Below are 13,429 nucleotides of genomic sequence, written 5' to 3'. Positions count from 1 at the left end.
TGCCTGGGCAGACATGGTTTCTATGTATTTAGTAACCCTCACTGCATCCTTTTTCCAGAACTTCAGCTTGAAGCCCTAAATAGAGATTACGGTTTCTGTTAGCAGGAAAATGATGTAGTTGTGCTTTTCTTCTTGGGCCTTTCCTGAGACACACTTCATGCCTCTGAGGAAGTACTGTTCACCCTCCCCAGGTTTGAAAACTGTATATTTAAATGATAGTGACTCTATGCTTTATATGATTGATGTTGTTGAATTACTTTTATAGCTTTTTGCTTCTCCAGGATTCACTGGGTGCTGCCATTCATTGTTTAGGGGTTCCTCTTCTTTTCATTTGTGCTTATACTGGTCACTGATTTCAGTGGCACTGTGAAGGAATAGTTGATAGGAGAATGACTTACTGCTGCTCCGTTACAGAGCACAAAACAGCTTCCAAGAAACTCGTCTCAGCCTTTAAAGTTAGCCTGTGATAGTTTCTTTTTTAATCTTTAACTCATTGCTGTTGCTTGATAAATAACATGTTCTAAATTACTCCTATTAAAGTTGATGGATCATTCTTATAATACAGAGATTTTTCACAATAAATATTTAACCTGACAGTAGGTGTGAATCTGTCACCCTTCAACCCTGTTGATTTCCAGATTAACATTAAAACAATTTTGAGGGAAGTGGGCAGCAAGAGAGGTTTCCATTTTTGCAGCTGGAAGATCTTTGAGAAAAACCAATAAGAAACAGGGAGTAGAGCAGAAGGTTTTCCTAAGGAAGCACCTGTGTTTTGAAATACCACTCAGACCAGTCCACATATTTAGTGAGATGGATTCAACTCAATATATATTCAAATAATATATAATTCTCTGTATATGTGTGTATGTATATCTATATGAATGTGTTACATATAAAATACTATAATAATTTGCATTTTAACAAAAAATTACCATTTTAGAAATTATTTGTATGAAAAATGCCTATATGGTCTTATATTCTTTATTTGGCAGAAGTGAATTATTTTAACAATACACTCAGCACAGTTTTAATAAGGATAGTATTGAACTAGTTATTGATACATTTATTGCCTTTCCATTAAAAAAATCACATTTTAAATTACAATTGGTAAATTATTAGAAAATAAATAGATTTCCACAAATGAAAAGAGCTTCAATAACTTTGTGAAAACAGGTTGTGTTTAGTGACATTTTAAAATAAATAACTCCTAGGACAAGAGTATTGAATATTAATATATATACTAATGAATTATATACTAGTGAAATATACTAGTCACTCTCCAGAATCAAGAACTGAATGCACCCCAAAGTATTTTCTCTCTTTTCACCTTCTAAAACTGATTCTTCAGGACGTGTGAGAGGTATGCTGCTAGGGAAGATGAAAAAGACAACCTCATTACCTGACCTTGTGGGTTTTGTTTCCTTAACTTTAAGCATAAAAAGAAGACTTTGTTCTTCTTTTTCAATGCTATTCTGACACTAGTGCAATAAACAAGCACACAAAAGCAATTTTCTGGTTTGATGCCTATTTCAAAATTGTCAAGTTAACAATATCTACCAAAATGTGAATTGACTCTGAAAACCAGTATCAATCCAAGGACTGTATAATGCTTGCATTGTCTAACTTGAGTTCCCTACTTTTTTTGTTTTGTCTATAGACACCCTATTTTTGGCCATCAAATTGTTGGGAGCCGGAAAACACAGACTATGGTCAGTGTAGAAATCTTTCCTTTTCTTTCACGAATTATGTATTATATGAATGAACACGTCATTGCAGTCTGACTTGTTTAATCATCCCACTGTTAAAAACATCATTATATGTCTTGTAATTCCTGTGCAAGAATTGCTGATATTGAAATGAAAGTGTTGTTACCTTTTCAAAGTTTATTAAAGTCAGATTTGGAGCTGATCATAGAAAAAAAAAAGCCTCAAAACTCATCAAAACCTACCTTGCGATTTAATTATTCTGTTTGCTCCAGGAAGTGTGATTATTTACAGTGACAAAGTCTCAGCGAAGCAGAGGACACTTTATTGATGGTTGTGCAATAGTTATTCTCAGATTCAGACCCAAAGGTGTGGCTAGTTTAGATCTCTTATTTCTGATATACACGATGTGGAAAATTATTTATTATGGAAACTTAATATGAACTATATTAGAAAATATCTTATTTACCTTTTTCTTAGGGCTTTATTCATAAATTACATATTGCAATAACTGATATGTGCTGAGACAGGAAAATCTGAAGATAATAGGTAGTAAAGTATTACAAAAAACCTTATAAAATTATAACCAAAATTCGGTGCCTCTGTACACCAAATAGTGACCTTATTTTTAAAGAAAATGTATTATCTCTGACTAGTCTTTTGTTCATTCTAATCCGGACTCTAAGTACTCAGCTCGTCTGAAGACCAGGTCACTTATTTAGGTAGCAAAACTTGTACATGCTGCCTTATCTTTTCAAACACTCAAACTTTGAAAGTCTCTATTTACAGCTTTTCAGAAATGTAGATGTGTGTTCACTTGTAATATGGATTAAAACTCTTGGGAGCTGAAGGCCACAGGGATGAATATGTCCAATAGACGCTTCCTTCCTTTCCACAGTGGGGACAGTTTAATTTCAAATGCATTGATAAATAAAACAATTTCAACCTGAGACCCTCAGCAGAGCTGAGTACCTTCAAGGTAGAGTCTGAAAATGGTGACAATTTCCTCATCCTACAGGAGAAAAATATTCATCTTTCTTTAAAATGTTGACATTTGACAATGTCCAGCAAATAGTTGTGTAAAGCTACAAAGGAGTAATTTATACCAAACTTGAGTGATTAGCCACTCCATATGAGGAAATCAGTCATTGAAGGAGAAATGCTTGATTTACCAATTATTAGAATGTTTTTTTCCTTTCCTTGAAAGTGTTATTTGCTTTTCTCAGAGGGGCACTTCAGTATAGTGTCTTAATATGTTAAAGATCAGAAAGTAATTTACTATGGTTTGGAGAGACATTGAGTTGTTCAGCTGTAATGTGTATTACATTACCAGGGAAATTTTCATAAATAAATATATGCTTAGCAGGTCTGAACTTGAGATCAGGCTGAGAAAGTTTCTATTAATATCCTTTATTCTACATTAGGAGACACTAACTTTCTAGTCACAGCTGATCACTGGATTGGGCAATGAATTACATACCTTAGTCAGTAAATATAAATCTTATATAATCTGTCCAGTTTTTGCATGCCAGTAATACAGAATTAAATTTGGGATATGTTTCTTCATGATGTACGGAGGTGTTTTTGTTGAACAGTAAACATACTCATGTGAGAGCTTTTGAGATTTAAATATAAGACCTGTAAAAGATGTTCCAGCTGGTGAATTTAAGCTCTTCTGTTGCAGAAGGGTGAAGGAAGGGAAAGCCACAACCTTGCTATCTCATTGCTCCTTCTAATCATGAGCCAAAGGTGCAAGCCTGTAAGAAAATTGCCCACAGATCCCCCATGCAACAGACTCAGAGCATTGCACTAGATCTACCTAAGGCAGCTGTGCGTTGCCAGAATTGGCTAATGCTACAGAATTCAGAAGAAAATTAATTTTTCAGAAAACTTTTCAATAGGGTTCTTGTTAGATTAGCATCTTCCCAGTCCCAGAAATTATCATTTGCCTTGTGGCGTTAGGATTTTTTTCCAATACCTTTCTATGAATATAAAGAGAGGGCAGATAAGGGGAAAACTGAATACAGCTGCTTGCAAATAGGATCACATAACGGTAGTAAACAGTAGTCATCAGAGGAATACAGAAAAATCGAACAGATAATAGTCAATAATCCAAAATAAATCTGAAGTAAGATTGAAACAATTTGAGGATATTAAAGGATAAATTCCACCTCAAATATACTCCAAAGAGGTTCTGCAGATTTTCACAGTAATTCTGTTACTTCCTGGAAAATATAATTAATAGAATTTATGTTATTACAGATATGCAAATACATTTTTTACTTGTCATGTATTATGGTGCTGTGTAGAGCTTCATTTTTCATGGACTTGCCCTGAACAAACTTAAAACTGCACTTCCTAAAACTAATGACTGTGGCAGGCATGCATTAGGAGTCTCTCAAGGCAGCAAGAAGTAGGCTTTCTCTCTAATATTCCTTTATCAGTTATTAACAAAGCAAACCACTTTCTTTGGCATTGACCTAATTTTACAAGTCTTTGAAAACACACTACAATTTTATTTTAATTTAAAAATTACTCTCAACCAATTACCATCACTCGCCCATAGCTGGGCTACTGCCCAGAATGTAGCATACTGGCAGGAAAATGATTAATCTTAAAGTAGAAATTAAATGAGATTGAGATACTGCATGTGTTAGTTTATTACCAGAGCTAAGAAAGAAATAGTCTTTACATCTTTGTATAATATATTAAAATCTTCTCTAAAATATCATTTCTTGTTCCACATGAGCTTGTAATATCAAATATTTTCATTTAAAAAGATTTATCTGAAGAAAATGTGAAGAAAAAAGACATGAAAAGAGAATCTTCCCAAATGCAAGAAACAGCAGACCTATTCTCATAATAAAGTTATAGTGCAGCACTATGTCCTGGTGTCAAAAAGAGGGCTTGGATTAATTTATTGTATGTCAAAGTGGAATCATGTAGCCTTTGGTTTTGATTGTAACTATCAAAATATTGACTTATCTGATCATTCTGAGGTTACTAGGAAACTGTTAATTTTCACAAAGTGCTGAAAATCTTTTTCTTGAAAATCATACTATAAGAGATGTCAAGAGAGATGGCTTAAATTACAAATAATTTTTAAAAAGGCAGGTTCTTCGGTTCCATCTGTTGAAGATACCCGTTTTAATGCTGTATGCCTTGGAGTCCGCCCATGCGGGACGTGTTGTTCTGTGCAGAATCCTATTGGTTTCAGTGATATTTTATTAATGAAAAGAAGTATGCACATTAATAACAATAATAATATTTTTTAAGGCCAGTGTAGGTCAAATCAATTTGCAGTTCCTGTGTGATAAGTCATTTTCCTGAATTACATTTTGGTTTTGTGAGAAATAGAATTGAATCTCAGTTCAGAAAACTAGCTCTGGAAATGAATGCAGATAATGGCAGAGCATGCAACCTACCTGTAATCATGTTCTCTTTTCTTACAGGTGCAATTAACTGACAGGTTTTTTTTCTGGGAGATTAAAACCAGTTCATGTCATTAGGAATTAATTAAATATGGAGTCTTGTTAAGTCCATTGCGTCTCAGAAAGGGGAAATATAATGCCACATATGAAATTGTTATTCCATATGCATTTGGCCTCAGTTCTCACAGCACTTGTCAGGTTCTCTTGAAGGTCGTGACTCACAGCAGTTGCAAATTTGAGGAATTCAGTTCCTTACTGCTCTCTTGTTTGAATGAGATAAATAAGAAATACAAAACGTTAGGGGAAAATTCCATTCACAACAAAATAGCAATTATTTTTGTGTTTGAAAACGTCAAGCCTAAACCTAAGCAAACAAATGAACATAGTTGTGACAATGTAAGAAGCTTGTAAGGATTTCAGATGTATAAGACATGAAGAAGAATTAGTAAATTTTACTCATTTTCTCTAGTGCACTTCTGCTGATGTTTGGACTCAAAAGTGTATGTGACATACAGACCTTTTCTTACAGTTAACAGCACATTAAAAGATATGTTCAAACGAGAGACAGAATAAAATTTTGAAAGTGCCACAGTCACTTTTAGTGTTAAGGAGGTTTGGTCTAATATTAGAAGACAAAAGTGAGCTGTATTTATATAGATGCTGTTTCAGCCTTGTAATTTTATGTGTGTGTATTTCTCCCAAATGAGTTAAAAATGGAGGAGGATTGCAGAATCTGGTAGGTTATGGAGAACACAGTAAATAACTAATAATGCAATATGAGTTTAAGGGCACATGACAATGTGATCTGTAAATGATGCTAAATGAGACTATTTTTCTATTTATTCAAAGCAAATTCTTGAATTCCGGTGCTGTGAAGAAGGACAAGTTTTGTAAATGTACATATTTTCAGTAGCCTTCCAGGTAAAGTCATGTGCTTTAAAGGCAGTCTTCTAGGAAATTAGAGCATTTACAGGAAAAAAGCGCCTTAATTAACTGCTCCCTTTAAAAGTGTAAGCTCCCTGTCTGGATAAGTGCTGCCTGTAAACTTCTGTGGCAGTTCTATTAAAATTCTTGACTGTTATCCAGTTTGAGTTACAGTAAAGTAAGGAAACCATTTACTTTTGCTATGTGAAAGTTGTCTCGTAGCTGTTGTTCTCCAGCATTTTTATGAAAGCAAAAGCCTGTCCTTTTTAAATTTCCTTGATAATCAGCTAACAAGTCCATCCGTACAAAGCTTCTTTCCTATTGATACCTTCTGATAAGAAAGGTTTACTTAAGAGTAAACTGACAGAGACCTCTCTGTGTTCAGCCTCTGCTGCTCTGTTCTGAGCCATGGCACCTGGCTCATCTGCCTCTCCTCTGCCAATCTTGCAGTCATAGAATCATAGAGTCACAGAATAGGTTGGGTTGGAAGGGACCTTTAAAGGTCACTTAGTCTAATCCCTTTGCAATGAGCAAGGACATCTTCAACTAGATCATGCTGCTCAGAGCCCCATCCAACTTGACCTTGAATGTTTCCAGGGATGGGGCATCTACCACCTCTCTGGGCAACCTGTTCCAGTGTTTTACCACCCTCATTGTAAAATATTTCTTACTTATATCTAGTATAAATCTACTCTTTTTTAGTTTAAAACTATTACCCCTTGTCCTAACACAACAGGCCTTGCTAAAAAGTTTGTCCCCATCTTTCTTATAAGCCCCCTTTAAGTACTGAAAGGCTGCAGTAAGGTCTCCCTGAAGCTAGGCTGAACAACCCCAACTCTCTTAGCCTTTCCTCATAGGAGAGGTGCTCCATCCCTCTGATCTTTTTTTGTGGCCCTCCTCTGGACCCACTCCAACAGGTCCATGTCTTTCCTGTGTTGAGGGCTCCAGAGCTGGACACAGTACTCCAGGTGGGGTCTTACCAGAATGGAGCAGAAGAGCAGAATCACCTCCTTCAACCTGCTGGCTATGCTTCTTTTGATGCAGACCAGGATACAGTTGGCCTTCTGGGCTGCGAGTGCACATTGCCAGCTCATGTCCAACTTTTCATCCACCAGTACCCCCAAGTTCTTCTTGGCAGGGCTACTTCCAATTCCTTCATCCCCCAGCCTGTATTGGTATTGCCCCGACCCATGTGCAGGACCCTGGTGCTAAAGAATGCAAAGTGCACAAAAACTAATTGCAGTCATGTATCATGTTTTTCACGTATTGAAAATTTTAATGTAATTTTATCTCTAGGGTTTATTGCCTACTAATTTTACGTACCTAGCCTCAAATCCCTTTATGAAAATTTGATTTTTTCAGGAATTTTCTCTCTTATTCTCTCTCATACATCTTGCTGCACCCTTTTCCATGGAGTAACTGGCTAGAAGAAGAACTGTACAGAGGGTGCATTATATACTTTCTTTTCCCAAATGCTCAGGCAGGATTCCCTTGGCAACAGCTTATGAGTAAGCAATTTATGTTTGAGAAATATTAAGCCCTATTGCTTACTCGAACTCTGCTGGAAAACTGCATGTGCTCAGCATCTCTGGAAATCAATCCCTAAATATGAATCAGTAGCTTGGGGCAAAACTGGTAGCAGAGTAGCATTTTCTTCAGTGTAAATTGTCAGATATGAATAAAAATTTGCTAAAATTTATGCTGTAAGAATGAGGAGAAATTTACCAATATAGTGTAAATACTTTCTGGGGAGCTTTGGCATTCAAGATTCTTGAATCTTGATGCCCAGTTCCCATTTTTCCAGCAGTTAATGTCAGACAGAGTACGTCAGCAATGACTCCTACAAGCAATCCTCTTAGGTCTTTAATAGAGATCCCTCCTTTAAGGACCTGTCTCAAAGTGTTTCAAAATTTGTGGGATTTTTAGGTGTAGTGAGAAACAAACTCTTTCCACCAGACTCAAGTAATGTTGCTAAGACTGTTGTCTTAGCTCCTTAAGTTGTGGTGACTTCGCTTTGAGAAACTACATATACAGAATATATTGAGTAAGATCTTGGTGGCAGGACTAAGCGAGGAGAACAGTACATCAAGGAGGATAGTCCCTCCAGAAAATGTGGTTGAGGCCAGTCCTTGCTATGCATAAAATTTAATCTGGGCAGAACTGAATCAATTGAGATTTTGGAAAGAGACCTGCATTAGCAGAAAGATGGAAGAGGTGACCTGCAAGACTTTTTCCCACTCTGAATTCATATCCCATTATATTTCTCTGCAGAGCTACATAATTCACTCATTAGGAGCTATCTCTGTCATATAAATGATGAAGTGAAAGTCTCGCTTCAACAAGTATGTCCTGAATTTTGTTCTGATCCTTGCTAATTCTGACATTGACAAACCACCGTCGTGAGAGTTCTGTAAGCAGGAGGCATTTCCCAGAAATACTTTCCAATCATCTCACCACTTCAGAGTTTTGTTCTTGCCTGAATATTTTCTTTCCATGAATATGTAATTTATTTCAATAGAGTGTGGAACATGGAAAATGTGTTTGGCAAATGCATTTGTATGCACACATATGAAAAGGTAACTGAACCAAGCACGTGTTTTCTGCAGAGCATTATTTTAAAAGTATTGATAATCTGCATCTAGGTCCCCTATGAACAGAGATAAAATATAGAATAGGTTCTGAGATTTATAAACATAACTCATAATTTTCAGAATTGCTTTCAAATTACTGTGTTGAGTAAACTAAATAGGTTTGTCTGTTTCATTATCAATATGGAAATTAGAGCTTTCAGGTCATGAAGGGAGCAGGGACAACAAATATTTTTTTCTGTAGTCATGCACTCTCTTGCCACAGATAGACATTTGCCAGGTGGGCACTGAGTAATTGCCCTCTTTGTCAAGTAATGGCCACCATCTGATGCCACCCCTGTAGGTGATTTTTCCAGTTCGTAAGATTGCACATGGCCCAAGAGGCTTCTGTGCAAAATCAGTGTATTTGGATTTGTTGCACCTCCTCTTCTTAGAAGCCTTTTAACAAGTGCATTTGAGTCCCCCTTCAATCTGAGAACCTTGAGGTAGAAAGCTTTTGTGTGTGTGTGCCAAAGAAGAGTGTTAAATTCTTGAATGCAAATTGAAAGCATTATGATAACATCAAGAAGTATGAAATAATTCAATGGATGCAATTTTAAATTAGATTTGTCAGTTAGGTAACTCTTTATCTGATCCCGTAGTTTACGTAGTTTGCATGACCTCTCTTCAATTCCTCTTTTTGTCAACCTGCAGGACTTTCCCAGGCCAATGTCATCTAGAGACTTTTCTATGTTGAAGATTAATTTGCCTTTTTCTAATTCTTGAGCTCTCTGGTAGTTAGAAATTTGGTTTCTTTCTTGCCCCTGGTTTATGCAAGAAAGTCCTCTACCCTTCTAAACCTATAATCAAATTTCATTCCTTAAATGCTACAGAAATAGTGTGATCAGAGAGTAAAAAGTAGAGAAAGGGAGGAGTATTTCAGAAGTTATATTTTTGACCATTTTGGAAATTTAGCACGCACAAGGTACCATGGTCTTCCTTCTAACTTAATATTATTAGCATTTGCTAAAGAGTGTAGTTCTTTTATAGATATGTGAGGCTGATTGGTGATCCATTTGTCTACCTAAAATTGTCATCTCTTTTTTTGAGGCTGAGACCTAATAGCTGTTGCAAAGAGCAAAAATTATATTTTTATTGGGTAAAACCAGAGGTGACCTAAAGCCCTAGATATCCTGGTGTTTAAATATGATAGTTGATTTCATTTTCTCCATCCTGCAGTCATGTTCTGTGCCAATTGTACTATAATTCTCGATCTGACGCAGGCACTCACATATGGAACGATAACTTCTGCCTGCCCGCAGAGCACTTTGAAACCCTTAGACCTTGCAGTATTTCTTTGCTCTTTAAATACTGACTAGGCATATACACACTGACTCTGAAACCAGAATTTTGACTCACAGACAGTATAAATTTAATCTGGCCTCAGTGGAGATAATGAGCGTTCACTGAAAGTTATGCCCACCATCTGGGGCTGAATCAAGCTGTAACGCCACTGGCACTGGGACAATTATGTAAGGAGTTTAAGTTTGTGTACATGGTGGTGGATGTGTAGGTGGCTTTATTCGTGGTCTTCAGAGGCCCAGTTGTACTTCCATTGAATTTAGCCAGGGCTTTTTCTCTGCTGTGGTGAGAGGGAAGATTTAACTCCTGTTTACCAACATGCTTAAATTCCCCACTTCAACTTTTGGTTGAAAGCTCTGTTGGTTTTTTTTTTCAGTACACGTGTGTAGTATAATGTGTACGCAGTCCAGTTTCTTCATTCTAGAATGAAACCTGTCATTATCACTATGATCTTATTTAAAGAAAAAATTCTATAGAGGTTTCTTAGGAGGTTTCAAGTACCAGTGAAGAGTCAAGAATAGGAAACAAATGTAGCTAACCATGAAAATGGACTATTTTGGGTGTAACATTTTAAAAAATTGGAAGAGGGAAAACCCAGACACCCTTTCTATGCAGCTCTCACTAGAACACTTTGCAGTCTCACTTTAAGCTCACACATTGCCCAAGTTTTGTGAATGCCTGAACCAAATTTTCAAGAACAAGGAGTCTGTATTTATTGCACAGCTACCAAAGTGTGTCTTCGTACTGGTTTGTGGTTCAAATGCCCATTTATAAACATCCCTGCCCATCTTTCATTATGAAATGTTGTGTATTAATACTGCCTATGAAATTATTGGCAAATCTTTTTTCTCATGATAATCACTCACTTCTGAAGCACAAACCATAGCATCTAATATATAATTCACTTTAGTGGAGGCAATTATGTTGATTGCAAAATCCATCAGAATATACTGGCTCTAAAAATAAGAGTGTATGTGGCAGTCCATATTTAGCAAATTGAGGTTATTAATCAGACCCTGTTCCTTGCATATCATTCATCCATATGTAAAGCATTTTTCAGCACCCTTGTCAGGTAGCCGCAAAGCGAGCAGCTCTGCAAGGGAAGGGAAGCAAGAGCTGAAGGTGGCAGCGGTGCAGGCAGGAGCAATGTTTTCACTGACAAAGTCTCAAGTGACCAGGAAGGTCCAAGGTCAAGCCAGGAAGCCAAGGCAGTTACAGGGGTGGTTAGAGGCATCTCTACAATGAAGCTCAAGCAGAGGCCTGGGGAAGAAGTTGGACTTCAGCACAGCTCCTGGGTGCCGTGGGCTTCAGTGGAGACCCTGGGTGGTCTCAGGGCAATTACAGCTCCTTGGTGTACTGAGAGCCGTGACCGGGACCTTTGGGTGGTAGGTAAATAGAGAACTGTATAAAGAAATAGAGGAGCTTTTAGTTGGAGACCCTTCCTGCAGATTGTACTTCTGTAAGCTGTAAAAACACTGACAACTCATAGAAACCATGGGATTAGAAAAGCAGAGGCTATCGTTCTCTGAAATGCTGAGGGCTCATGACTCTGCTTTGAGAGGGAAATTGAGTGACATCCTCCCCAGATGCTCAAGGTCAGGCTACTGGACACATGCAGTTGCTTCACATGTGTTTTGGTGCAGAAAAGGAGTGGTACCTGCAAAAGATTGGAACATCCGTATTTCAGATACTATTGCTCTAAAATTCAGAAGAACAAAACCTCATTTCTCTGTGTCTTCAAATGTTCTGGATAAAAATGAGAGTGATTTTTACCTTATTCTTGCTTTCCAACATGCTAATGAATTTTATTACAGGCAAGCCAAAGAGTATGACAACAAAAGTGTGAACTGGGGAACTTAAATTCCTGAGTTGCTGCCAGCTTCTCATGTGGCTACAAGTAGCTCTTAAATAGATCCTCAAACATGGACTTCTATAGTAAGGATGTAACTGTTAGCAATAAACAATGGCAGTAAATTGAGTCAAAGCGTAGGAATGTCCTTCAGGTCTATTTTCTTCTACACTAGGGCATATGTCATATTTCCCAAATGACTAAATCTTTCTTGGGCATATTCTGCCTTATCCACACTGTCACATAGGAACATCTCTGACATAAAGAATCCAAGCCACAGGTATTGTAACCTTTATGCTTCTGAATGGGAGGGCATCTGGTTATTCCAGAGAAAAATGGCCTGAGGGATGAACATGACTTTTTGAGTCTTGGCTAAGATACACTCATAATGAAAAACAAACATTCTTGTATGGACTATTTGCTGTGGAGTTGGAGTAAAAAGGATCATTAAAAGAACCCTGCAGGGACAATACTGCAGTACAGTCACACAGTGAAGACAAGGGTTTTCTTAGATACAGTATTAGATTGATAGTGTGGCAAGCTAATTCCTCTCTCCTGCTCCTGGTGACCTGCCTTTATTTTGCCAGTGTTAAGAACTCTGTGACGTGATGATGCTTTTTTATTAAAACCTATCCTGACAGAAAGATGGACAGTCAGCCACCTCTGCAGCAACAACTTTTGCTGGAGGTAGTAAGAGATGCTAATCTCAAAATATACCCTTAATGGGACTAAAGGAAGTGCTAAACTAACTAAAGGTGCCTATACAGGGACCACGATAATGTGGTTTACAAGGGATTAAGCAAGTGCAGAGAACAGGGAGTTTGTTTTATTTCTGTTCAGATCGTATAAGACTGGTTGGACTAGACAAAATTTGACCTGTGGAATTCATAAAACTATCTCTACATTTCTGTTAAATATGTATTTTATTTCTAATATTTTCAGGGATTTAGGTATATTTTTTTTCTTGTTCAATGAAATAACTTATTTTGAAGGAAAAGAGAGAAAAATGCTTCACTGTAAAAGAAGCTAAATTTCAAAAGACCATCTCTCTCCTCAGTATTCTCTTATCAGTGTACTGATTGTGGATGCAACATAGGTACAAAGGGTCCAAAATTCCTTCCCTCATTTTCTTGTGACATTTCAGTATGCATGCCAATGCAGTATGTAAGTGTATGCTAATATTAAAATGCATGGAAACTGAGGCTATAGAAAATGTTTGCCTGCTATACTTGGTGTGTGACATGGATTCGTATCTGTATTTGTAGATTTTGTAGACACAGACATTGCTTTGAAACCAGAGGGGATATGGGACTGCAGGGAATACAGGAAGAGGCCATGGATTCTTACGGGAGTGGAAAGAGAAAAAATGTGAAAGAAGATAGACCAGATAGCACCAAAAAATGAGGAAAACATAGACAAAAAATACATTAAAATATAACTTCATTTTACATCAAGTAACAACTGTAACTGCAGCAGGAGTTACTAGAAGTTCTTGTCATCAATTCCACTGAAATAGCATCCACTGTAGTGGGTTTGCATGCATTTGCAGGTGACTTGTCAGAAATAAATGCTTCCATGGAGTTGTAAAATATA

General features: G+C 37.0%; 1 protein-coding gene across 8 annotated transcripts in view; it reads left to right on the top strand.

Annotated features, from left to right (window-relative positions):
* The window catches only part of RGS7 (regulator of G protein signaling 7), a 263,608-nt gene that overhangs the window by 188,508 nt on the left and 61,671 nt on the right, over window positions 1–13,429 (top strand). For 6 of the 8 annotated variants that reach the window (XM_074144276.1, XM_074144277.1, XM_074144280.1 and 3 more), the window contains one exon: window positions 1,658–1,709. The exons of the other annotated variants lie outside the window; for them this stretch is intronic. In XM_074144276.1, coding sequence (XP_074000377.1) covers window positions 1,658–1,709 — 52 coding nt within the window. The remainder of the gene's footprint in view (window positions 1–1,657; window positions 1,710–13,429) is intronic. 8 annotated transcript variants of the gene reach the window in all.

Source organism: Numenius arquata, chromosome 2 (assembly GCF_964106895.1).
Source record: "Numenius arquata chromosome 2, bNumArq3.hap1.1, whole genome shotgun sequence".
Classification (NCBI taxonomy): domain Eukaryota; kingdom Metazoa; phylum Chordata; class Aves; order Charadriiformes; family Scolopacidae; genus Numenius; species Numenius arquata.
Note: the sequence above shows the minus strand (reverse complement) of the source record. Positions and strands in the feature narration are given on the sequence as shown.